This window comes from Orcinus orca, chromosome 13 (assembly GCF_937001465.1).
Source record: "Orcinus orca chromosome 13, mOrcOrc1.1, whole genome shotgun sequence".
Classification (NCBI taxonomy): Eukaryota; Metazoa; Chordata; class Mammalia; order Artiodactyla; family Delphinidae; genus Orcinus; species Orcinus orca.
Window position 1 is genome coordinate 30588611 of NC_064571.1, and position 25807 is coordinate 30614417.

At 58.6% G+C, this 25807-nt stretch overlaps 1 protein-coding gene across 2 annotated transcripts; it reads left to right on the forward strand.

Moving 5' to 3' along the window:
• The first annotated feature begins 285 nt into the window (after nucleotides 1-285).
• On the forward strand, nucleotides 286-20635 carry LOC101286392 (cytochrome P450 26B1). Of its 2 annotated transcripts, XM_004277067.4 has the most exons (7): nucleotides 286-429; nucleotides 1511-1914; nucleotides 5400-5624; nucleotides 14373-14648; nucleotides 14907-15062; nucleotides 16501-16785; nucleotides 17169-20635. In XM_004277067.4, exons 2-7 carry the CDS (start codon nucleotides 1711-1713, stop codon nucleotides 17559-17561), a joined length of 1539 nt encoding a protein of 512 aa, XP_004277115.1. In that variant the 5' UTR covers nucleotides 286-429; nucleotides 1511-1710; the 3' UTR covers nucleotides 17562-20635. The 2 variants fall into 2 exon arrangements, with proteins under 2 accessions (XP_004277115.1, XP_049552106.1); XM_049696149.1 differs by lacking the exons at nucleotides 286-429; nucleotides 1511-1914 and adding an exon at nucleotides 2054-2440.
• Nucleotides 20636-25807: the final 5172 nt, after the last annotated feature.

Consider the following 25807-nt stretch of genomic DNA (forward strand, 5'->3'; position numbering starts at 1 on the left):
AAATGAGAGGATTGAGGGGTTCCGGGAGATAGGAGCCAGCGGGGTCCCGCGGGATAGGAGCTGGAGACCCTAAGCACAGGTTTAGGGGCCTTTGGCGCCTCTCAGTCGAGGGGCAGTCCGCCTGAGACCTCAGCTGCTGGGGCGGCGGCCCACGCGGGACTGCCTGGGATGCGGGAAGGGGGCCGGGGCCCGACAGGCAGGAAAAGAGGGAGGGAAGTAGCCTAGCAGCCAAGCGGGCACCGTGCGAGCGCACACCGTGTGTGTGTGTGTGTGTGTGTGTGTATGTGTGTGTGTGTGTGTGTGTGTGTGTGTGTGTATGTGTGTGTCTGTCTCATCTCGTCCGTCTGTAGGTGCCGGGCTCAGCGAGACGCCGGCGAGAAGGAAGAGGAGGCGAGAGGTGAACTGAGTTTGATCCTGCGGCGGCTACAAGTGGGTCCGGGGCGGGCGGCGGGCTGCGGGCTGCGGGCGGCCTGGGCGGGGCTGGAGGCCGGCGGGCGCTCACACGCTCCGGCCGCCGGCCTCTCACCACGCCTCCGGCTTCGAGAGCGCGGCGGAGGTGGGGGTGGGGGTGGGAGTGGGGGGTGCTGGCGGAGCGCCCACGGCGCAGCCTCCCGGCTCTATATAAACACACGCATCGCCTGGCTCTCAGAGGCACAAATTCACATTGAGAGAAGCTTTTAAAACCATCAGCCCTGAAATCCTGCCTCCTGCTTTTTCCCTTCTTTCATTCCTTTTGCCTTCCTTTCTCCCCCCACCCCCCCCCCCTTTCTTCTCCCAGCAGCAACTCCTGAGCCGAGAGACTGCGTCCCGGGACGGACTGCCTTTTCTTAATTGATACAATAGCCCAGCTCGGGTTTTCACCTCCTCCCCCAACCCCACCCCGCCTCACCCCTCCCGCCAGCCGCCGCCGCCGCCGCCGCCCCAGCGCCCGCCCGGGGCTCTGTCGCCGGCTGCGTCCCGTCCGGGCCGCGGTCCGCCGGCTCCGCACCCGCGCCCGCCGCGCCGCCTCGCCCGCCGCGCCCGCCTCGGGGGTGCAGCGGCGGCTCTGGGGCTCCGGCGCGCCGCCCAGGGCAGCCCAGGGGCGCTGAGCTCGGCCTCTCCACTCGCCTCAGCCGGGGAGCCTTCCCTCTCGCACCCAAAGTTTCTGGGTTCGTTGGAATTTGGGGATTCAGGATTTTTTCCTTTTTTTTTTAACCTAGGAATTTGAGGGGAAAACTTTTGACAAATCGATCGCACTTTCTCTCCGCTAGTTCTCTGTCCCCACCTCTCCCCCCACCCCGCCCCGAGCAGGGGAAGGGGCTTACGAGAGAGGCTCCCGCTGGACAAAGTTTTCCAAAGTTTTCCGAGTGTGATGGTTGCGGGGAGAGCTAATCCACCAGCTTGATTCACGGCTTCGTCTCATCACCCCTCCAGCAGCCCCTAAGTCCGCTATAAGGGAACAAACAAACAAACAAACAAACAAAGTTACACTCCGAGTCGCCTCGTGTCTCCTCTCTCTCTGTTCTTTTAGGCGATTTCCCCCCACTGTCTCCGCTCCCTTCGCAGCCTCCACTTCCCTTCCCTTGGCTCCTTGCTCCTTTTCTGTTTCGGCCGGAGGTGCCAGGACCCCCGGCGGCAGCCTCCCCTCCCCCGCCGCTCCCGTCCCTTCTCGTCTGGCCCTCCCCTCCCCCGCCGCGGCCAGCACAGCCAATCCCCCGAGCGGCCGCCAACATGCTCTTTGAAGGCTTGGAGCTGGTGTCGGCGCTGGCCACCCTCGCCGCGTGCCTGGTGTCGGTGACGCTGCTGCTGGCCGTGTCGCAGCAGCTGTGGCAGCTGCGCTGGGCTGCCACCCGCGACAAAAGCTGCAAGCTGCCCATCCCTAAGGGCTCCATGGGCTTCCCGCTCATCGGAGAGACCGGCCACTGGCTGCTACAGGTAAGGGCGCTCTAGCTCCGTTGCTCTCCAGGGTCCGCTAGCGGCGAGCACCAGGCGGATGGAGCCGCGGGCCGGCCAGGGGGCGCCGGGAGCCTGAAGGCACGGGTCCCCGCCCCGCCCCTTCCCTCCTCTCTGCCTGAGCCGCCCGGGCTTCCCCTGCCCGCCTGCGGAGTGGTTCCGAGCCCGCTGGCGCCGGGCGCGCAGGTTCAAGGGGCTGGTAAGAGAGGTTCCCGAATCCGAGAGGGCTCCCAAGACCGACTTTTTCCAGTCGCGAGCGACTCAGCAGGGGTGCATCGAGCGTCCTGGGGGCTCCCCGCGCAGCGCGAGCCGGAGGGGGCATCCAGTCGTGAGCCGCTTTCGCCTCCCCTTCGCGCTCCAGGCCCCAGTCACCGTCGACTTCCCGGGCTTTGGCGGTGTCACTGGGACCCGAAAACTGAGTCAGGGAAAGAAAGAGTGGGCCAGTGGCAGCCAGGATTGCCCCTTTAAGACCCGGGCTGTGTTCCCGCCGCGTCACCGGCCACGCCAGGTACTATAGCCCCGTTCTACGGTCTGAGAAAGTGTGTGTGTTTTGTGGTGGGGGAGGAAGGAGGTAACCCAAGGAAAATGAGAAGCCTGAGACCCGAGGTTTCTCGGCTTTCGGAGAAAAGGGTCTATTTACTTACTGGGTGGGGACAGTTTAGCAGGGGAGAGTAACTTGGGAGAGGTGTGTGTGAGACCCATAGAGTGCGTTTGTGTCTGTTGTGAGACGCCACACAACCCGCACTGCTGGTGATAATGGGGGTGGGTGCGTCGGGGACCGGACCCAGGTAGGTAATGGGGAGATTAACCTGGAATTAACATCCTCAAGTGCTAGATAATCGCTTTTGCAATACGATACACAGCAGGTTTTTCTTTGGGGAGGGGGGGGTCCTCTGGGTTAACCGCGGAAGGTGTGTTGTGTGGGCGTGTGCACGCGTGTTTGTCCGGCAGATGCTGTTAGGAGTTAGCAGAAGGTAGGCTGTACTGAAGCAGACAGCCTCGGCCCGGGAAAGCGGAGGCGGGAGGTGAACGCAGAGACCTGTGAGTTTAGAAGTACGAAAGCTTGGCTTGAAATTAACAGACGCGTGTAATCCGCGTGCACACACACATACACCCTGCGGAGCCCCGCCCCGCGCCAATTGACAGCAGAGCTGGGGCGGGAGGGGCACGCGAGGTTCCTCTGCCCTGCGGTTTTCCCAAGTCCCGGTATCAGCCCATCTCTTTGGGGGCCTGTTCGTGCAACAAGGTGGGGTTCACTTCAACCAATGGGACCTCCCCCCGCCCCGCTGCCGTAAAGAAATCCCCAGAGCCTCTCCCGTGCCAACACACTTAAAGGGTTAACTGCAGCGGTGGTCTAGGCTTTTGGCCGAGAATTTAGGAAATAAAATATATTCACAGGGGCGTCGGCCCCTGCCGTATTAGAGCCAATTTGCAGAATTCGCGGTCTGTCACCGCCCCCCCTTCCTCACCGCCCCCACCCCACCCCCGCCACCAACGTCCCCTGACCGTTTCTCCGAATCCCACAAGGGCCTCTGGGGCTCCGCGTCCGACCCGCACGTAAGATGGGGAGGGGGAAGCAGGCCTACGCCACCCAATCCGTTCGCCCCCGGGGCCCTTGACTCTGAGGTGAGAAGGAAATGGGAGATGCGTGTAGAGAAGCACTGAAGGGGTTAATGGGAGCCCTCTGAATCCCAGCTTTATTTTTTCGGAGTCATTTATCAGATTTTACGGGGGGACCTCCAAGGGCTCTCCGTTTCCACCGTGCGCCATCTAAACAGAGCCCAGGGCTAAAAATACAACATTTTTGTATAAATTGGACTCGCGGCTCGAGCGGCCGCCCCTATGAAAGTCCTCTTTGTGAAGACCGTGGAAACGGCGGACAAATAACTCTTTATTAATGCCACAAAAAACGCACTTTAATTATAGTTAGGCAGATCAGAGGCGGGGGAGGGGGTGCCGCGGGAGAAAGGCGGCGGCGACCTCGGAAAATTCACAACCCAACTTTTGTGTCGAAAGAAAAGAAAAACAGAGGAAATGCAGGAGAGGAGAGTCAGACGTAGTGAGAGAGACCGGTACAGCAGACCGAGGAAGGGAACCCCGCTCTCTGCCCCCTTTTGTCGCACCTCCACCCTCGCCTTGATTTCTCTTAAAGGGGTAGACGCCGTCTAGAACCGCGGCAGGGTGGCGGGAGTTCTCCCCGACCCGCCAACCTGGGAGTGGGGCGGTGTTCCCCGCGACCCAGGCCCCCTCCTGGAGGCGCGGACGCTCCGAGCTCGCTCCCTGTCGCGCGCCCGGGCCGGAGGCACACGTGGAAAAGTGATTAGGGCTCCGGGTTCTGCAGAGTCACTTTTCGGCAGGGCTGGGGTGTGTACACATCTAACTGGCGAATGCTTTACCGTGGAAGAAGGGAAAGTGAGGAGGGGGACCAACCCGGGAAAAGAGGAAGCGGAGTGTCCCTTCGGGGAGTGCATGACCCCACAGGTCTGGAGCCGGCATCCGCACGTCTGCAGGCGGGCAGGCGGGACGGCCTGACAGGTGGCGCCCCTCCCCTTCTCACCGGCTGTTGCCCTGGCCGGAGAAGGGTTAATGCAGGGTGGGGTGGCGAGCTACTTCGTCAAAGGTGAGCGGGACGCCCCTGCTCCCGCCCTTCGGAGGTCCCCTCTGTTTCCGGTACCCGCGTGGGGCCGACACAGCCAGCTCCTCCGAGTGCCGGGCCCGGGCCGGGGCCTGGCTCCGCTCTGCTCGCGCTGCCGCCACCGGGGATCCGGTTACCTGAGACGGCGGCCCCGCCCAGCCCTACCCCGCCCCTCGGGAAGCGCCTTCCTCTGCTCTCGCGTCCCAAACTCCAGGGCGACGACGAAAGTCCTCCTCACTTATTTCCAGGGCATGTTGCATTAGGAAAATCGCGGCTCCCGGCCCATGACTCTACCCTGCGGAGCCCTCAGAGGGCCGCCGTGTCCCTTCGTGGCCCACACCAGCGAACGGAGGAAACCCCAACCCCCATCTGTAGTGATTGCCTCCGGGCACCGACCGCTCGCCGCTATAAATAATCTTTGGCCTGCGGCCACCCCGCGGGGTCTCGCCAGCCCGTGGCCGGGAGCCTGGAAATATTTATTCCGAGAGTCTCCCGAGCGCGAGGCGGGGGAAGGGGGAGGCGGAGGTTCTAGCTTCTGGTCCCGCAGTCTAGGATATCTTTTCCCTCCCGCAAGTCATTACTAAAAAACCACCTCCCGGGGGGTTGCCCTGGGCCTCTCGCCCCCTTCCTTTATTGATTATCCTCTAGGCCCCAGTTCTTATGCATGCTGTGAAAAATAAAACCTACGTGCGTGCATGCGTGTGTGTGTGGGGGGGTAGGGGACTGGTGCCCCCGGTGGGATCCTCCGCCCCTCCCCCGCGGGCCCTAGAGGCTGGGCCTCCCAGGTGTCCCATCTGGAGATGTGGGCCCTGAGAAAGTTTTTGCGTGGCAGGGTTCTGGCTTCCAGTCGTCGCGGAGGGAGAAGTATGGCAACGTGTTCAAGACGCACTTGCTCGGGCGGCCGCTGATCCGCGTGACGGGCGCGGAGAATGTACGCAAGATCCTCATGGGCGAGCACCACCTCGTGAGCACCGAGTGGCCACGTAGCACACGCATGCTGCTGGGCCCGAACACGGTGGCCAACTCCATCGGCGATATCCACCGCAACAAGCGCAAGGTAAGAACTCTAGGCCAAGAGCCCCGCAACCGTGCTCTGATCCTCTTCTCTCGTGCACCTCCCTCGGGGTAAGGCGTTCTCGGAGACTCGGGGACGTCCCTACCAGAGTCCGCGCCCCCATTTGCACACCATGTGGGAGGATCCCGAAGCTCCCTGCCTAGACGGCTGCGATCCCAGATCCAGGGCCTGTACAGGCCTCTTGCGGGTCTGCCCTCTTGGTAAGCCACCAAGCCGTGCGCACTACCAGGCCCAACGGGTGGCTAATTGGGGGTTGGTTTGGACAACTTGAACATGCGGCGACAGGGGCGTCCAACGCCTGTCATCGTCGTGTTCCACAAACCTGGAAAAAAGAGAGGGCGGACGGTGGCCAGCGCTCCTCCTTTTCGTCCCCTGGAATTCCGAGGACTGTTAACGGATCGTTCTAAAATCACACCTAGCTTCCCGGCCACAGGTTGCTTAAGGGCGACGCGGGCAGGCGCGGGGGCTGGGGGCACCTTGTGGGCAGCGGTTGCTGGGCCTTGCCTGGGAGGGATGAGGTGAAATTTGGGCCACTGCGCGCACCGGTCTGGACAGAGGGGGAAGGGCGAGGGGTGGGAGAACTTCGGCGAGCCGAGGCGCGGCGGGGGATCAAAGCGCACCTACCCCCTCCCATAAAGAGGAAGAGAAAGTGGGTGTTTATCCTGTGGATTTCCCGAGCGCCTGGAAGAGGCGCGGAGGAGGCGAGCCAGCGCGCAAGGGGCAAGCCTCCCCGCCCCCTCCCAGGGCAGCGCCGCCGCTGCGGCTCAGAGCGCGGGCGGCACGTGCTGTTTGAACTGCAGTAACCCGAAAGCTGAGCCGCCGGCGGGCGGGGCGCCGGCCCGCCGGCTTAAAGCGGCCGCGACTGGGGTGCGGGGGTGGGGAGGGGCAGCGCTGCACGACCTCCCCTCCCTTCACTTTTTCCATTGGGTCAGAGGACTCACCCGGTTTGAAACCTAAAGGAAAGGGAGAGGCAGCCTCTGATCTCCGGGAAAAGTGGCAGAGCCTGGGAGACAGGAGAGGGCCATGGTGGGGCAGACCCCTCCTCCGGACGTGTGTGTGTGAACAGAGGAGTTCATCCTGTAGAATCTGTCGTCTTCCGAACTGCCTGCGAAGAGTAGTTCTCCGTAACAGATAAAAGGAGGAAAAATCAGAGGGGACAGGTCAGCACGTACACCACCCCGCCCCCCCGCTAAAGCACGTATTTCAGGGGCTGGGAAAGGGGCTCTTGAAGTGGTCTTCCCATCTGCTTCACTAGAGCAGGAAGCAGCTAACAGAGCCCGGGGGCAGATGGGAGGGTTCTTGGGAGTGGCTGGGAGGGGGCCCGTAGGCTCAAGAATGGGGGCTCATCAAATATGCCGAACACTCCTTTTTTTCTTCGTCTTTGTGACTCCACCAAAAGCGTATTTCAAAGAGTTAGGAGAGAGCCTGAGCCTCAGAAACCCAGCTCCAAAGAATGTGGCTGCTTCCTCATTTTACCTTTCTAAAGACTTTGACAAGAAAGCAATTACTGTCCCTTTCTCACAGAAGAGGAGCCCGAGGCTTGGAGAGATTGAGGGACTTGAACCAGGTCGGGAAAGGAAGCAAAGGCAGGGCAGGGCCTGTAACACGGGCCTCCATGGGAAGAGTTGTTTCTAAGCCACCGAGGAGAGCCCTCCTCAGCCCTGCCCACCTGGGCTGCCAGAAGCTGAGGGTCAGGGTGGAGGCGGGGAGGGAGTGCTGGCGGGAAGAAGGCTTGGTCAGGACCTGAGTGTGAGACCCTGGGGGTGCAGAGGGCTTTGGGGAGAGGCTGTTGCCCTGCCATTCCCTGCACCCTCTGCCTGACTTGGCTTTGGGCCTCCAGGTGGGGAGGGCCCTCCTGGAAAGCTCCAAGGTTTTGGCTTACATCGTCCATTTGGGAGGAAGGAGGGGGGTGCAGATGAATGCTGCTGGAGGAATACACCGGGGAGGAAGCTGGAGTGAGGGACAGGGTGAGGGGGTGGGACCTGGGTGGGGCCAGAAAGGAGGACCACAGATGAGGCATAGGTAGTCTCTCTCTTTCAGGCACCCTTGCCCTCTAGCACCTTGCGGATAAGGGAGCAGCCAGAAACCAGCTCATCCTGACAGAGGCTTGGGAACCCAAAGCAGGGTTTCTGTGTGCTAGTTGCGTGCTCGCTATGTGGCATGTGTGTGGGTCCTGTGTTAAATGGGCAGATGAAAACATCCTTCCCCCGCCAAATCTCTAATCGATGTTCCATAAACTTAAGTTTACTGAGTTAAGTAGCAGGCCTTAGATTAGATACAAGCATAGAAGCTGGAAACTTCGTCCTTGCCCTTAAGAAGTAGAATCTAGCTGGAGGGATGAGAAGAGAGTACTCAGAGGCACACAGGTTGGTCCTGGAGAGAATGGCCAGTCTGCTGGACCCAATGCCCAGTGCACCCAACTTGGCCAGGGTGGGGACTGCCCTGTGCCACTCACACTGTCTTAGCCAGCCCACGCTGCAAGCAGGGACCTGGCTGGAGAGCGGGCTGCTGGGCCAGGCCCAGCCTGGTTAGGATGTACTCGCAGGAAGTGGGGGCCAGGTGTACTGAGGCCCTGCTGGCGGGGAGCTAGGACCATCACTATTTCCACTGGGGCTGCTACCCCACCCCTTCTCTGGAGGTCTGACCAGGTGTGCTGGGAAAGGGGTTCCTCACAGCCATCACTGCACTCCAGGTGTTTGCCCAGGCTGCCCTGGTGGTCTAGGGCCAAGAGGGAGGGGTAGGGTTGCCAGGGAGAACGTCCAGAATACCTTGCCCAATCTAACAGAATCCTCTCTGGAAGCCAGGCCTGTGTCCCTGTAGCTGCGACCTCAGATTCTGTCCCTCGTCCTTTGTTACCCCTTCCCTACCTGGGGCCAGGAGGTCTCTGGTTCATGGGGGAGGGACTGCATCTCTCTTTGTATGCAAAGAAGCTGGGAATTGCCCTGGAAGCGTGGATGGAGTCTGATAGGGAAGATGGGGCGGGAGGCTTACCAGAGAAGGGGGTGGTTGTCATGGGTAGTTCTGGAAGCGTCCAGTGCCCAACCCCACACACCAGGATCAGACATTTCCTCTTTTCCTCTGGAGATAGGGCTGGGCCTCTGTGCACCAAAGGGCCAGCATCTGCAGGGCATTTCAGGCAGTGGCCTTCAGATTCTGTCAGAGAACTTGGAGTGCATCCCAAGGATGAACTTGGCTTTGGAACTCTGGACTGGAGAGACCCTAGGAGTGGTCTTCTTGCCCCTCCTCCCCTGACCCCTGACTTCAGGGACTTCTGTGCCCGTGGCTGAGGTGGGGGAACAGCTCCAGACGTTTTGGGGATAGGAATGAAGAAGCCTGACCTGCCCACCCACCGATCCTCACTGACTTGGCCTTTGGGCCCCGTCCTGGCTCGGGGAGGAGCTCAGGCTCAGGGTTACTGCACTCGCCTCAGACATCCTCTGTAGGCTTGGGTTTATGTCGGGGTGGAGAGGCCAGGAGGTGCCTCAGCAGGAGGGCAGAGCCAAGAGGGCCTATGGTCGTGGGGTCCTGGGGGAGGCCGGCTCAGACTGGCTCCAGATGGCCTTTGAACCACTGCACAGCCTCTGGCTTCAAAGTCATGTCTGCCAGGCTCAGCTCAGGGCAGAAGTTTCCACCTGTGTGGGATGGGAAGGCGGTGGCGTGGCCAGGCAGCCCTGCTACTGGGAGCTCTGTCCCCACCCCCTGGCAGAGGCACGGAGCCTTTGTGCTGCCAGCGGAGGTCCTTCACCAAAAATTACTGTAGCACCAGGGGCTGCTGAGGGGGCAGGTGGCAGGAGCGGATGTCTCTGAAGGTCAGCGGGGGAGGGTGCCCACGGCCAGCCACCAGGGCGCCTGGGAGTGGGCTCCTCCCTCTGCGTGCCCTTGTGTCAGGCAGGGGTGAGTGGTGTGGGCCCTCCCTTTCACCCCCCTCCGCGTCCTTTTCCCAGGGCAGGGTGGGGTCCAAGGCTGTGATGCTGCGATGCTCGCTCTCCCAGCCTTGGGAGACAGTTGTGGCCTTGGCGGGAAGTGGGGAGGCTTGGCTGGGGTCTGCTCTGGCCCTGACCCCTCTAAGCCAGTTGTATCTGTTCCAGGTTCCTGGGGCTGAAGGGCAGGGCGGGTGTGCCTCCAGGGGCTGACAGAGTAGCCAAAACAGCTGGCCTTACCCTCAGAATAGATTTGGGCCCTAGAGGAGCGTCCCCTTCTAGCTCTTAGATACATCAAGAGCCCCCAGGACTGGTAGAGCGTGGCTCAGCGGGGTTTGGATTGGTGGGAGGCAGGGTGTTCAGGGACCCTGGTGAGTGTGGCCAGTTGTGCCCCAGACTGTGACCTTGGGAAAGCCCTTCCTTCTTTGGGCCTCAGCTTTCTCAGGGGTTTTTTCTATGGTTGGAGGAGGGATAGGAGGGTCTGGACAGAACTCAGAGCCCGGCAGGTATGTGCCAAGTGCTGCTCTCTCCCCTCAGCCACAATGTGGACAGTCAGAGCTGGACTCGAGTTGGGGACAGATACTCTGCCCACAGATGCTGGGGACCCAGAAGGGGCATACCCAGGCTGGGGGATCTGGCCAGCCTCTCCCAGTCAGAGGGGCTGAGTGGGGACTGGCTCGGGAGGCAGCCAGGGTGGAGTGGAGGTCCAGTGGAAATGCCAGGCAGCTGAGGGATGACGTCCCTTCTTGTCCTCCCCCTACTTGAGCATAAAGTACGCACCTTGGCCTTACCCCTGCGCTGTTCGGACAGCTGCCTCGGTGGCTGCCCGCCCTCTGTTATTCTTTCCACTCCGCAGGCCGCGGCCCTGGTGGCTTGGCGGGGTGGCCTGCCTAGGCCCCCACCCTCCCGGGCAGCTGCCTCCATTCCTCCCAGTCTGAGTCACTGGACCGGGGAGTGGGTCCCCTCTCTGGCTCTTCCTGCTTCTGAGGCTGCCCATCCTTCTCTCCATCCATCCACAGCCGCCAGTTGAGAAGGGGAGGTTATCGGGCTGAGCGGGTCCACGTGCAGGGTCATGGGGCTCCAGTGAGCGACTCCCCTCCCAGGGGCGCTGGCTAAGAGGCAGGAGTGGGGAGGGAGGCCTGGGGGTGTGGGGGAGACATTTGTAGGAACAATTATACGGAATTTGAGCCTTGACGAGCCCCCTGGTGGTTCCCCCGACCCTGGGTATGGATTCAGCTTTTATTACAGGGAGAGCGAGAACCCAGGATGTGGGCTCTTGAGCCAACTGCATTGTTGGGAAAACCCATAGAGGTTGGGGGAGGGCTTCCAAGCACATCCTTCAAGGCCAGAGCCCGTCCTGCTCGGGGTATGTGCCTGGAGTTCCCAGGTCTCCCGTGCACTTCCGCCCTGCTCTCCCAAGTGCCAACCCTCATGGGATGTCCATACCTGCTTCTCCCTGTGCAGGGCTCTGCCCGAGCCAGGCTGGTTCCCGGTGACCTTTGTCCAGCATTCTTGGCTCACTTGTGGGAATTCCAAGGGAAGCCCCAGAGGGAAACAAAGCAGCCCTGGCTCCTGCTGCAACTGCGGTCAGGCCGTGGGCTCTGGGGCCTCTGGGAACCCTTCCCCTCTTCACGATGAGCTGCTCCGCCGGTGCCTTCCCCTGTGCCCAAGTCCCGACCCTGATCGCCCCCACGTGCCCAGGCCTTCCTGTGCCCTGGGCAGCACCTCCACCTCCTCCTGGCCTTTGTGGTGGGCGGTGGTTTCTGGGCTGCCCTGGCTTTGGGAAGTGCCCACGTTGTTAACCCTGGGCACGGTCCCAGGGATGAGGCCCTGGAGTTTCCCGGTGCCTGGGAGGCTCTGATGCCTGTGGAACAGCTGGGCGGGAGGCAGGAGCATGGATTTGGTGACCACTGAGCAAAGCCCCTTGAACCTGGAGTGCCCGCAATCTGCCTTTGCTCGGCTTCTCATTTGGGTAGTTTCTCCACCTCTGGGGGCCTCTGAGGAGAATCATGGGACAGCCAGGAGGAAAGGGACCCCAGAGCATCCAGTTAGACTCCTTTCTGGGTCAAGATAAGAGCCCTGGTCGTGGCTGAAATTCTTTCAGAAGCCCCACCCCGGGGGGCCTGCAGGTGCAGGCTTCCTGCGGTCATTTCAGCTCCTGACCTTGCTCAGGGCCCCTTCCCACCTAGAGGTCAGGTGTGGACCCCCTGCCTTTGGAGTCACTCTGCCCAGTCCCAGGTCCCCTTGGGTCCTTCCTGCTCTCCGTGGCCCCCAAGGCTGGAGAAGGAGCGATTCAGCTGGCCATCGCTAGAGGGCGCAGGGAATGTAACCTTTGGGACAGACGGGGCAAGGCTTGTCCCTGGGTCCTGTCTGGCCACTCCTCGGGGTGCAGTGGGGTCCCTCAGAGCTCCCCCTTTGGTAACCCTGGGATGGCCCTTCCTGAGCCACCGTAGCCCATACGAGGTGTGTGAGTGGGGGCCCGGCAGACACTTACACCAGGTGACGGATGCCGTGCCGGATTCTGGGTTTCTCTGAGGGGAGAGCGTCTACTTAGGGACACACGGATACTGGTGTTCGTGTGATCTGTGCATTGAAAGGGACCACAGAGATCCCCTGGTTCAACCTTACCAATTCACAGATGAGGAAACCATGAGGCCGCAAGGTGACGTGGCCATGATCCCACAGTAAGCTGGTGGATGATCTGGGAATAAAACTCAGGTTTCTGGGTGCCCAGCCTGCCTTTTCCCACCACCCACTGCATCTTGGGAGCCTGGCTGGCTTTGACTTCGGCTGGTCCTGGTCGGCATGGGCCTCTGCTTGATTCCCCCTCCACATGCCCACCTTTGGGCCCAGGTGTCCTGTGTGCTGGGGGCCCTGGCCAGCCCCTGCTACGTTCCCTCCAGGGCAGTGCCCTTGACTCTGCCCTAGGTTGGCTGGCTCTGGCCAGACGTGGCCCCCCTGCCCCTGCCTGCCCTACCTCCAGCCTCCCCACCAACACTTGGCAGCCACAGTTACCATCCTGCATCCCTCAGGAGCCTGCTTGGCTCCCACGGAGCACTTACTGCTCCTTCTGTGGGCTCTTTGCTGTTCATAAGGGCCCCTAGCAGGCCAGTGATGGGCTCTGGGGCAGGGCCCCACTCCTACCCGTAAAACTCCTAGACCAAGAGTGGAACCTGGCATCCTAAGGACACTAGGGTCCAGGGGGGCGGGGCTGAGGCAGAGGGCACCCTGGCGGGAGGTGGCCCTGGAAACTCCCCGGGCCCTCACAGCTGAGCAAGGTGTGAGTGACCTGGCCAGGCCTGGGCTGCCCCTGGCCACCTCCCCTCATCCTTCTACATTTCAGCTGTCCCTTAGCAGCAGGAGCAGCCCCAGACAGTGCTGGCTTTTCTGCCCCTCACCGGCCTCCTTCTCTCCCTCCCTCTGCCCACCGGGAATTTCGGAATGAAAGTGCTATTGTGAACGCCTGGCTGGGCCACTGAAGGGCCAGCACTGTTATTTCTGCAAACCAGCCCTCCCATTAGCCATGCAGGGCTGAGGCCAGGAAAATGTTACCTTTTCCTCCTTGAGCTGACTGCAGGGGAAATTCTCACATTTACAGTTTGTGCGGTGGTTGTGTTTGGGGGCAGGAGGGGAGGGTGGGCGCGTGTGTGTGGTTTGCGTGGGGTTGATGGGGTGCGGCTAGAGGAGTACTTGTCTCCTTCCTCTGCGCTGCCCGCCCCCCCACCCTCGCCTTCCCCGGTGAACTTTCCCTTGGCCCCGGTGGGGGCACCCCCTTCTGCTCTGGACTCTGGGGGTCGGGGCTAGACATTGTTGGTTGCCCGTGTGACCCACCGGCCAACAGTAAATAAACTAACATCTTACCCTGTGCTGTACACCCCGGGCAGCAGCGTGAAACTATGCGCAGGGGCATCTGGGGGAGGAGGGGGCAGGGAGGCTGAGGAACTTGCTCAGGAATCAGGAGGACTGCAAGCAAGGGAGGTGGAAACAGGGACTCACTGGCTACTTAAAATGGACCGGGAAGATGCGGGAAATTAAAAGGCCTTCTGTTTGGCTTTCTGATCTTTTGAGGTGGGAAGTCTTGCCCCCATCCCTGTGCCTCCAGACCCGGCCACACTGAAGACATTTGGATGGCACAGTTAACAACCCCCCTACGATCTCTGCCCAGTAGGTACTTCCCAGGGAGTGAGAGCAGTCTTGGGTCTCAGGAAGTCCTGCTTGCAGTCTAGCCTTGGACTCTCTTGCTCTCCCATCAGTGGAGGAAAAGAGCCACTTACTGCTTTCCACCTCTTCCTTGTCCAGTCCATTCACCTGTGTTCTGTTCCTCCTGGGCACGTCTGCCCCGTGGCCTGGGCATTCGGGAATGGCCCCTGCAGTGGAGGGGCAGCCTCCCCTCCAGCCCTGCCCAGCGCCCTCTTGTGTTGCCCCCCACTCTGGTATGGCCACATCGCCTGCAGACCTGTTGGCAGCTGGACTGCCCAGTCCCCGGGCTTTGCCATTATTCGGAGCACATGATTTTCTGGGGTTTCAGAAAGGAATGCCCAGCTCAGGTCACCCCGTGAGTGATGTTGAATGTCCCGACTTTGTGAACTGGGTTTTAATCCCGTCCTTCCCCTGCCTCCGCTCCACGACGTGGGCAGTAGGAGGGGGGTTCAGAGTAGAGGAGCCGGCAGAGGGACTGTGTCTGGAGACGGCAAGGCTTGAGCTTGGTCCGGGTAAGGACCTGGAGTGTCCCCTGATCACGGTCGTGGGAACGGTGCTTCAGCTGGGCCGAGCGGGCCGGCCAGAGTCCATCTGACCCTCTGCCTTCCAGGTCTTCTCCAAGATCTTCAGCCACGAGGCCCTGGAGAGCTACCTGCCCAAGATCCAGCTGGTGATCCAGGACACACTGCGCGCCTGGAGCAGCCACCCCGAGGCCATCAACGTGTACCAGGAGGCGCAGAAGCTCACCTTCCGCATGGCCATCCGAGTGCTGCTGGGCTTCAGCATCCCCGAGGAGGAGCTCGGCCACCTCTTCGAGGTCTACCAGCAGTTTGTGGAGAACGTCTTCTCCCTGCCTGTCGACTTGCCCTTTAGTGGCTACCGGCGGGTGAGCACCCAGGGCCTGGGAGGAGAGGAGACGGGCATCCGTGAGGCCACCCTGAGGGAGGGGCAGCTGACTGCTAAGATGGTCACTGGTCACACAGACAGAGGGGAGGTTTCAGCGGGGGCCTTCACCCAGGGTCACTGCTGCTTAGATGGGAACTCTCAGAAGAGTCCCCACCCTGCCCTGCTCCGCCTTGGGAGGAGGCCCTCAGGGACCCTGCCCTTCCCCTTGGGTAACCAGATGGCCTCCTCCCCGCCTCAGGGCATTCAGGCACGACAGACCCTACAGAAGGGCCTGGAAAAGGCGATCCGGGAGAAGCTGCAGTGCACGCAGGGCAAGGACTACTCAGATGCGCTGGACATCCTCATCGAGAGCAGCAAGGAGCACGGGGAGGAGATGACCATGCAGGAACTGAAGGTGGGGCGCCCCTCCCCACCCACCTCAGGCAGCACAAGCGCTCCGTGCTGGGGCTGCTCAGGGTGGGAGCACCCACACGGACGGGGTCGCCCCTGCCCTCCCCATGGCTTGCTCTGCACCCAGTTCTGGTGGTGAGTGGTCCTCACAGCAGCTGGGCCCCGCTGTCTCCATCCCACCCACAGTCCCATCTACCATGTTGGAAAAGATACCGAAAACTGGTTCTTAGTAACCCTGAACAGACACGGCGTCCGCAGCATCATTGACCCCCTCACTCTCCCCAGCCAGCCCCCCACCCCGGTATTCACTATTTCAGTGCATTTCGTGGTCACAGTAGCCCTAGGAGGTCACCTAGGGGAATGCGGGCCCAGAAGGAGAAGCCACTTGCAGGAGGGCAGCCTCAGCCCTTGGGGAAGAGCAGCCTTTTCAAGTGGGTGGCACTTGACACTCTCCCGGCCTGCCTGGCACTTGCGATGCCCAGTTGGGCTGCTGGCCCCAAGACTGTCCACACTGGGCTCCAGGAAAGGCTTCCTGCCCTTTCTTAGGATGGATGTTCCACCCGAGGAGGGAGCATTAGTCCATCCTCGTCTAGACTCTGCCACTCACGTGCTTGCCGGGTGCCTGTGGACACTTCACTGCCGACTGCTCTGTCCCTACTGTCTCTGCTTCTCTGTATTCTAGCCCCAGTTTTTTTTTCCTCATGAGCCAGGAAGGAGCCCCAAAGACTTTCCCATTTCATAAGAAGTTTTGTGACTTGTAGGTGGTGGCATGGCAAGTAAAGGACCTGTTCTTTCACTCCCCTCTCTGGGCTCAGCATTTGTAAAATGCAGGGCTTGGAACAAGATAACTTGGTGGGGCCTTTCTGTGGGGCCACTGCTCCCCAGAGGACCCTGGAGGGGCTCTAAGTCTTCTGGGGACCACCTTCCCTCAGCCTTCTCACTGCAGTTCCATCCCAGGTCCTCGTGGGTATGACCCCAGACTGCTTTCCCAACCCCTCAACTCTCCTGACCACCTACCAGATGTCCTCCTGCGGAGGGAGGAAGGAGCTGGGGCTGCCAGTCTGGAGGCCCAGGTTGAGACCCTGCACCTCACCCCCCCTCGCCCGCACAGTGCCCGCTCCTTGGGATTTGCTCTCTTTCTGCTGTGAGCTCACTGCACTCATTAGGGCTGCTGAGGCCGGCCCTGGAATTCGGCAGAGAGTGAGAAGCAGCCCTTCCCCAAGGGACTTTTAGGCTCGTGCTTCTGCCCAGCCAGGGGACTGGACCCGTGACCTCTGTCCATCGTGGCCCAGATGGCTCAGCAACGTGAGGCTCAGAGGAAGCAGCAGGGCCCAGCTAGATAACCCTGGGGCCTGGGGGGACACCGGCAGAGAGGGGCTGCCCCCAGGCTGGGGCCACCAGGCCGAACCCAGGTTGCAAGCGGTGCCTCTTTGCTTCTGCAGGACGGGACGCTGGAGCTCATCTTCGCCGCCTACGCCACCACCGCCAGCGCCAGCACCTCGCTCATCATGCAGCTGCTGAAGCATCCGGCCGTGCTGGAGAAGCTGCGGGAGGAGCTGCGGGCCCAGGGCATCCTGCACAGCGGCGGCTGCCCCTGCGAGGGCACGCTGCGCCTCAGCACGCTCAGTGGGCTGCACTACCTGGACTGCGTCATCAAGGAGGTCATGCGCCTGTTCACGCCCGTCTCCGGTGGCTACCGCACTGTGCTGCAGACCTTCGAGCTCGACGTGAGGCTGGGCCCGTGGGCTGTGGCGTGGGGGGTTGGCCGATGGGAAAGACCAGCTCCCTGTGGGGTGCCTCAGCCTCATGGGGAGACGGTGCTCGCTTTCAGGGAGCTTTCAGGCTGGCGGGAGGGACCCAGCAGGGACCTTGCCCCAGATGCTGGGTCAGATGCAGCCCAGCTGGGTGTGCTGTGAAGCTGCATGGGGACATCTATAAGTAGATGGACTGACATGCCAAAAGGGGAGGCTGGCCAGGCCCCCGGGGACCACAGTGGGGGTGCCTCCAGGAACCTCTGGGTGGGGGCTGGCAGGCAGAAGGTCCTGGGTCCTCTCAGACCTCCTCTGGTTCTCACCACTGCATCCCACCCCTGCCCCCGCCTTGCCTTCAGGGTTTTCAGATCCCCAAAGGCTGGAGTGTCATGTACAGCATCCGGGACACACATGACACGGCGCCCGTGTTCAAGGACGTGAACGTCTTCGACCCTGATCGCTTCGGTCAGGCGCGGAGCGAGGACAAGGATGGCCGCTTCCATTACCTCCCTTTCGGTGGCGGTGTCCGGACCTGCCTGGGCAAGCACCTGGCCAAGCTGTTCCTGAAGGTGCTGGCGGTGGAGCTAGCCAGCACGAGCCGCTTCGAGCTGGCCACCCGGACCTTCCCCCGCATCACCTTGGTCCCCGTCCTGCACCCTGTGGATGGCCTCAGTGTCAAGTTCTTTGGCCTGGACTCCAACCAGAACAAGATCCTGCCAGAGACGGAGGCCATGCTGAGCGCCACGGTCTAGGGCGCCAGGCCTCGGGGCGGGAGGCGATGGAAGGGTAGAAACCTGTGTGTGGGAGGGGGCTGGAGCCCGGGGAAGAGGAAGGGCCCCCCAGGCCTTGCCCGCCCCTCTTCCCCTCCCTGGCAAACCTGCCCCAAGTCAAAAGGGCTCTCCGGGGTTGGGCGCTCCCCCTGGCCCCTGCTTCTCTCTGGTCTCTCCAGTCCCCAACAGCTTAGCTCCCCCGGGAAAGGGCCTGGCCCCCCGCCCCGCATGCCCATCACAGTGTTAGATGTCGGCTGTGCTGCAGCCTGTGCTTGTGATGTTCTGAACTGGTCTCTCCCCTCCCTTTTCTTTCGGACTCTTTTCGTGTGAGGTCAGGTGGTTGACGTGGGGGGAGGGAGGAAAAGAGGTGCCCCCTCTGGCCCTCTCTTCAGCACCCCCTCCCCTCCTGCCTCGGCTCAGATGGGACGAGTGCCCCTCCCGGTGTGGCCACCAGTGCCCGCGGGGAACAGCATCCTGGGTAATAGAACACCAGTCCCCCTTGGCAGGGCGGAGCCAGGCTGTAACCAGCCTGGAGGCCCACCCCTTGCCGTTTTGGACGTTTGAAATTACCTATTGCTGCTACTTTTTCTCTCTTCTGACCTTAGGGCAAAGGAGCCCCAGGCCCTGTCCTCCCAGCATCCTCCCTGGTGGCCCTGGGCACGTGCACTGACACCCGCACCTTTCTGCCAGGCGGCCTGGAGCCCGCCCTGCTCCCTGTTACACATACACCCAAGGCCCTCGGCTCATGGATGGCCTTCCCCCCACCCCCATATTTATTCACTAATATAACCGAATCTTGGTGTCACTGGGACTGGAACAAGTATCTCCTCCGTCCCCTGGCCTCCATCCCAGCTGTCCCCGGCAGGACTTCTGCAAGTGACCCAGCCACCCCCCCCCGCCCCCCGCCGGCCTAGGGTCGAGCAGCTCCCCCAGGCGCCAGACCTTCTGTGGGTTCAACCTCAGAGCCTCACTCCCGAGGTGAAATCCAGCACCTCTGCCTTTGTCCCCTGGTGGGGATGGGGAAACGGCCCACCGCCTCCCTCCTCGCTCTGTCAGAAACCTTGATCACCGGGGATTTGAAGGCCGCTGCCGTGTCCCACTCGGTCACTCTTCACCCCACTGCCCCCCACTCTGCCTAGTGAGTATAGGGAAGGATACGGGTTCTTTCTTCTGACGGGGAGCCAGGGCCTCCGTCGTCCCTCCCTCAACCCTCACCCTTTGCCCTTTGCCCTTGGAAAGGTGTCCTTGAAGTCCCTCCCCCCTCTATGCCACTGTCTGCTTAGCCCAGCTCAGGGGTGCGGGGACCAGGTGAAAGCAAGGGGAGGTGAGTGCAGACGCAGCCCTTCCTCAGAGCCGACTCAGGCCCTCTGCTTGGTCTTGAGGCAGCTGAGGAGGGCGCTGCAGCGAGAGCTGAGGAGGGTACGTGTGATTCGTCAGAAGTGATTTGGCTGAAAACCGGCTGGTCAGGGGATGAAAGAAGAGCAGCTCCTGCCGCTGGCATCTTGAGTGTTGGCAATTAGGGATGCCTCCCGGGGAAGGTTTGGGGCCTTTGGTGAGTCTCTAAGTGATTGTGTCTGTTTTCAAGTTTTTCTTTGCTTTTCGTGTTTCTCTGTTGGCTTTTGATGTTATAAAAGAGGCGAATCCGCTTTAGGAGAAAATCAAAAACACACAGAAGAAGAATGTGGGACGTGGATTCCCCGGTTGCCTCTCCGTAGCAGTGGCCCGTGTGAGCAGCTCAGTGGCGCCCCCAGTGGTGTTCAGTGGGCAGGCGGCAGCCCCCGGCGCCCGCCCCCATGCACACCTGCCTCGTGGCGGGCTTTACAGGAATGGCTCGTGCCTGCGGACTGTTCTGCCACCCCCATTCTCAAGTCTTTCATTTGGTTCCTACCTTTTCACTGTTAAAAGGCAAGTGCGGCACAGACGTTATTGGCAAAAGTTGACATTAATAAAATGAGTAATATCTCTCAATCTCCCCCACCCCACCGCCCCATTCTGAAAAACAGGCAAAAATGTGCAAAGGCTCATCAAAGCTTGAAAACAGCTGCATGGTGCACCAGAATCTGTTACCTACAAAAAAGCCCGGTGCCTGGAAGGTTCACGCTCCTCTCAGCTGACCCAGCTTGCCCTGAACCAAATGTCTTTGACTAAATATCGAGGATTGCAGTAAGTGCAGCTCCAGACAGGAAGCCTGCCAGGCCTGGCCCCGGCGAGGGGCAGGGAGCTGGAAGGCTGCGGGAGACCTCAGTGGCCTTTGGTTTGGGTGACCAGCCTGGGAGGGGCAGAGAAGGCAAGGCCGTGGGGATCCCTGTGAGGGAGGGAAGAAGGATCATTTGCCCCGCTGGGTCTCAAAGGCAATAAGAAGGGAACTGAAGAAAGCTCTTGACTGGCTGACAGGAGGGTTCCAATGTTGAGACTCACCCATGTCTCCTCTTTACATCCATCCGTGTCTGTGTGCTAGCATGTAGGTTTTATAGAGGTAGCATCAGATGGGTGATGTGTTCTCACTTAACCATTCCTACTATTGTAACTTGACATGAAAAAGACAAAACCCCACAAAACTCTTCCCGCCATGGGCTTGCAGATTGAAGCACTTTCAATGTTGGGCGTTGGCATTTGTGTTCTGGTCACCATCCTGACCCTGCCCAGATCGCTATAATATAATTTTATACACAAAACTTGTTTTTTCATAAATGTTATAATTTTGTGTCTGTCTTTATAAACTATTATAAGTACTATTTTTGTTATAATTCAAAATAGATATTTAGTATAAAGTTTTTGCTGTTAAATATTTGTTATTTAGTAAAATATGAAGTTTTTCCTCTATTGTAAACATGGTTCAAAATGTTAATATGTTTTTATCACAGTTGTTTTAATATTGAAAAAGCACTTGTGTGTTTTGATATGAAACTGGTGCCGTGTGAGTGTTTTTGCTGTCGTGGTTTTAATCTGTATATAATATTCCATGTTGCATATTAAAAAAAGTTGTGCATTTTGTGATTTTGGAAATACTCAATGTGGCTCTTTTATAGGCTTCTATAATAAACCTTGAGGACTCACCCTCGTTTGGCTGTCTGGTCTCTGCCTTTCCAGCTCCCTGAAAGGATCCTCCGGTCCATCCACCTTCCCTTCAACAACACCCAGTCCCACCTGTCAGGCAGGAAGTTCTTCCCCGCAGTGTTTGCCCTGAGGGGCCAGCCCCCATTCCCTGCATGAAAGCACACAGAGGTCCCGTGACTGTATCCTGTGAGCGGTAGGTTCCCTGGGGAGGGGAGGATGGACCTGGAGGGCCACTGTCCCCAGAGACCTGTTGCAGCATGGGGGCAGCTGGGGGCCGCGTCCCTGGCCATGTGGCCGGGCCTGGGTGGGCCAGGTGTCTCGGTCCTGGACGTGGCAACCAGAGCACTGCAGAGTCCATCTTGTTCACACGAGTGAGGACACGGATGTCCACAGCCACGTGGCACACGTGCGCCACGAGAGCAGAATCCAGTTCTCCCGACTCCCAGCCTCATGCGCCGTGAGGCACTTCTCAGAGCCTGTTTCGCGGGTGCTGCAGGAGCAAATGGATTCTGGGATCGAATCAGTCTGGGGAAGGGCTTAAACAGCGCTGGGCAGATTCCTTCACTGCGGGTCTGCTCAGGACCTTGAGCCCGGGGCTGGGCATGCTGAGGGACTGAACAGTGTAGAGCTCAGAGTTTGCAGGGCTCCCCGAGCCCACTTGACGACGGAAACCATGTCCTCTTTGCCCATTCTCACACTCTGTGAAAAGCTGCTCTGCCGCCTGACTGTCCCGGAAGCCCACAGGTGACCCAGCGAAGGGCGTCGTCCACTGCCAAACAAGGAACGTCCAGGGCGGTCCCCAGAACCTAGGGTGGGGAAGGAGGGCAGTGAGTGGCAGAGCCGTGGCTCCTGGAGCTGCACCAGGAACTGGGGGGTCCGGCCCTGGCAAGGGGAAGGCCTCACAATGCCCAGGCCAGTCCCAGCCCCTGTCTTAGCAGGTCCCCTCCCCAAGCCCCCACTGAGCCAGCCTGAAAAAGCCCATTTTGTGGCTACACTGTCAGACCCAGCCTCGACCCAGATACATCCCAGGACACAGGGCCTCTCTCAAAGAGCCTGGCACCCAGAGGGACATCACCATCGTCTCCTGAACAGTGCCACCGGGTGGTCTGCTCAACCTGTCCTTTTCCCTGTGCCATCTTTCTGTCTCACCTGACCCTCCCCAGCGCAGGTCTCCGCTCCCCGAGCCTTAATCTCCACCCTGGGGAGGGGGAGGGGAGAGCAAGATGATCTCCTGTTTTGCATCAGATGAAACAGAGCCTCAGCATAGCAGGGACCTTCTCACAGTCACACAGAAGCAGAGGCTGGTCCTGGGCCAGAACGGGGGCCACCTGCCCTGCACAGCACATGCTCCACCAAGGGGGATCCCTCCAATGGAGGTCTGCAGGGTCAGCGAGAAGAAGCAACGGACACCCCCAGCTTCCACTGGGAAATGTGCCAGTGGAAGGTAGTAGTTTTTCAGAGTGTAAATTCCATCTGTCCCAGTGGAATGTCCTGTGTGGCAGCAGAGGTGAAGGAAGCGTGGTCCTTGGGCTGCCCTTGGTCTGACCGCCCTGCCACGGGGTGGGAGGGCCCAGCCGGGCGGGTGGCTGGCTTGTCATCGCCCAGTCTGTCCTTGCCTCTCCCCCGTAGGCCTAGCGGGTCGGTGACGTCCCCCACACGGCTGCCTGCCCTCGGGATCTCCTGGCCTGGAAGGAGAACACAGGCCGCTGTGGACAGACCGACACGGCCGCTGTTTGTCCAGGGGCTGGGGCGCCAGTTTGGAGGGAACTCACAGACCGCACATTCTGCCGCCTCCCAACACTTTTCCAAAACAGCCTGGCCTTGGTTGGGCCTGGCTGCCTGGGGTGGTCGGGGGCTGGGAGCCAGGAACAAGGCAGGGGAAAGCAGGGCCTCAGGGCCAGCAGAGTGAGGTGACCAGGTAAGAGCAGAGACAGCCCTCTGCCAGAGTCAGCCTCATCAGCTCTGATGGGCCTTGGTGGGGAAAGAGAGAGAGGGAGGAGGACTGCACGTATCTGGGTTGGGGGCTAAAGGAAAAACGAACCTGACTTGCCGAGTCCTCAGGCTGAGCCAGCCGGGCTCGTTCCTCACAGAGGCTCTAGAGCACTGATCGTGGCGTGGAGGCAGTGATGGCGAAGCAGCAGCAGGCCGGGACTCGGCTTCAGTTCCTCATCTCCCGTCCCACGTCCCTTTCACCAGATTGGTCTGCCCCAAGGTTTGGCCTCCACTGGCCTCACCCACCCCCAGGGACTGTGGCCTCCCAGGACACACTTATTCCAGGCCCAGCAACCTTGGCCTTCCCGTAAGGAGAATGCCTCCCCTCGACCCCCCAAGCCCTGGTGTCTAGGACTTAGGTTCCCTCCAACTGATACCCCATTCTGTACAGCAGACGAGTGACAGGTGAGCCCACAAAGACTTCCATGGGAGTGTGGCACCGTGACACCACCCTTGGAAGCAGCTGGGCCTGCCCTGGGGGCTGTCGCAGGCACAGTAGGGGTTCCTTGGCTGGCAGTAGCCATGTGGCCGGATTGCTGGCCCACGTGAGGGCATCAGGCTCCCTGGGAGTGAACGTAGGTGGTCTGGGAAGCAGATGTGCCTGGGCGGGGCCTACCTACTTGGCTACAGTCCCCTCCTTCCTGGCTTGTTGGCTCCCAGAAAAGCCCTTCTTGCCTTGCCTGGTGTAGACTTGACTTTTGTTTTTTAGACTTGTCATTTTGGTAAGTCCTTCTTTTTCACAGCTTCTTCTTCTGGGACTCAGGGTTAGATTCCCTCTGAGTGTGATGTTTTGTAGAACACGTTGTCAGTGGTGCCCCCAGAGGTATGTGGCCAAGAATGCATCACTCTGAGCCCATAACTGCAGCAGTCACATGGCAACCCCCGGCAAGGACTCTGATGGGTCCAATTTGAGTCACACGCGGGAAGGAGGATGGCTACCTCTGATTGGTTGCCCTGGGGTGGGGGCACAGAGGTGGCATATGATTGGCAGCCCAAGGAGGAGATGTGAGGGAATTGTTGGAGGGGACAGATGGAAGTGAAGTTTACCCTAGAACCAGCCAAAGAAGGAGGGAAAGGAACTAGCAATATGGGAGACGATTGGGGCTGCTGAAGCGATGTGCCAGGAGGGTAGAAGGAGGATGGATGATGAATGATATTTCAAGAGAAGAGAAGGTCTTAAGTGGAAGACGTGGCCACTTCTGGTGAGGATGTTTGCATTACTGTGGTGTCAACTCTTCCTCCATCAGAGTAATATCTGCCATGCTTCCAAGGGCTTTGTGTGACTGTGCATGTGTGTGCTTTATTTTGAAATAATTATAGAGTCACAGGAAGTTGCAAAGATAGTACAAGAGAGGTCCCATGTACCTTTCATCCAGTTTCTCCCAATGGCTTCTTACGTAATTATAGTACAATATCAAAACAAGAAAATTGACACTGGCACAACGTTTATGTATAGTTTGATGCCATTTTATCACACCTGTAGATTTGTATAATCATCACTGAAATGAAGATACAGAATTATTCCATCACCACAAAGATCTCACTTATGCTTTATAGTCACTTGCTCCCTCCCCACCACTCCCTACTCTTCCTAACCCTTGGCAACCACTAATTTTCCATGTCTATAATTTTGTCATTTCAAGAGAGTTATATAAGTGGAATCATTCAGTGTGTGGTCTTTTGGGATTTTTTTTCACACAGCAAAATGTCCTGAAGAGCCATCTGAGTTATTGCATACATCAGTAGTTTGTTTCTTTTTGTTGCTGAGTAGTATTCCATTGTATAGATGTACCACAGTTGACTTAACCATTCACTCGTTGAAGGATATTTGGGTTGTTTCCAGTTTGGGGCTATTACAAATATTATGTTGAGGTAACTTCCTTCTATTCCTAGTTTGTTGAGTGCTTTTACAATGAAAGGGTGTTGAATTTTGTTAAATGCTTTTTCAGCATCTGTTGAGATGATACTGTCATTTCCCCACAGTCATTCTGTTGAGAAGATGTATTACATTGATTGAATTTTATATGTTGAACCATCCTTGCATTCTAGGAATAAACCCCACTTGATCATGGTGTATAATCCTCTTAATGTGTTATTGAATTCTGTTAGCTAGTATTTTGTTATGATTTTTACTTCCATATTCATCAGAGATATTGATCTGTAGTTTTCTTTTCTTGTAGTGTCTTTGTCTGACTGTAGTGTCAGGGTTATGCTGGCCTCATAGAATGAGTTTAGAAATGTTCCCATCTCTTTAATTTTGGGGAAACATTTGAAGAGTATTGGTGTTAGTTATTTTCTAAACATGTGGTAGAATTTATCAATGAAGTCATGTAGTCCTGGACTTTTCTTTGTTGGGAGGTGATTTACTAATATTTTATGGGGGAGTTTTGCATCTATATTTATGATAATATTTAGTAGTTTTCTTTTTTTGTATTGTCTCTGTCTGATTTTGGTTTCAGGATAATGGCCTAATAAATTTTTTAGGAGGTATTCTCTCCTATTTTTGGAAGAGATTGTGTAAAATTGGTGTTGATTCATCTTTTTTCTTTTAATAGATCTTTATTGAAGCACAATTGCTCCACAATACTGTGCCAGTCCCCATTGCACAACAGAGCGAATCAGCCACATGTACACACTTGTCCCCACCCCCCCTCCGTCCCGAGCCTCCCTGCATCCTCCCCCTCCCACCCCTCCAGGCCATTGCAAAACACTGAGCCCATCCCCCCATGCCTTGCTGCTCCCTCCTACCAGCCAACCTCCCCACATCCGGTAGTGTACACATGTCCACACCACTCCCACTTCACCCCAGCTTCCCCCTCCCACCCTGTGTCCTCAAGTCCATTCTCTATGCCTACCTCTTTATTCCTGCCCTGCCCCTAGGTTCAACAGTACCATTTTTTTTTTTTTTAGATTCCATATATATGTGTTAGCATACAGTATTTGTTTTTCTCTTTGTGACTTACTTCACTCTGTAGTAAAGTACAGACTCTAGGTCCATCCACCTCATTACAAATAACTCAATTTCGTTTCTTTTTATGGCTGAGTAATATTCCATTGTATATATGTGCCACAACTGCTTTATCCATTCATCTGTCGATGGAGACTTAGGTTGCTTCCGTTTCCTGGCTATTGTAAATAGTGCTGCAATGAACATTGTGGTGCATGTCTCTTTTTGAATT

Coding starts and splice junctions, on each gene's coding strand:
- LOC101286392 (XM_004277067.4), top strand. CDS start 1,711: ATGCTCTTTGAAGGCTTGGAGCTGGTGTCGGCGCTGGCCACCCTCGCC. Junction 1,915..5,399: donor CCGGCCACTGGCTGCTACAG/GTAAGGGCGCTC, acceptor TTTGCGTGGCAG/GGTTCTGGCTTCCAGTCGTC. Junction 16,786..17,168: donor TGCAGACCTTCGAGCTCGAC/GTGAGGCTGGGC, acceptor CCTTGCCTTCAG/GGTTTTCAGATCCCCAAAGG.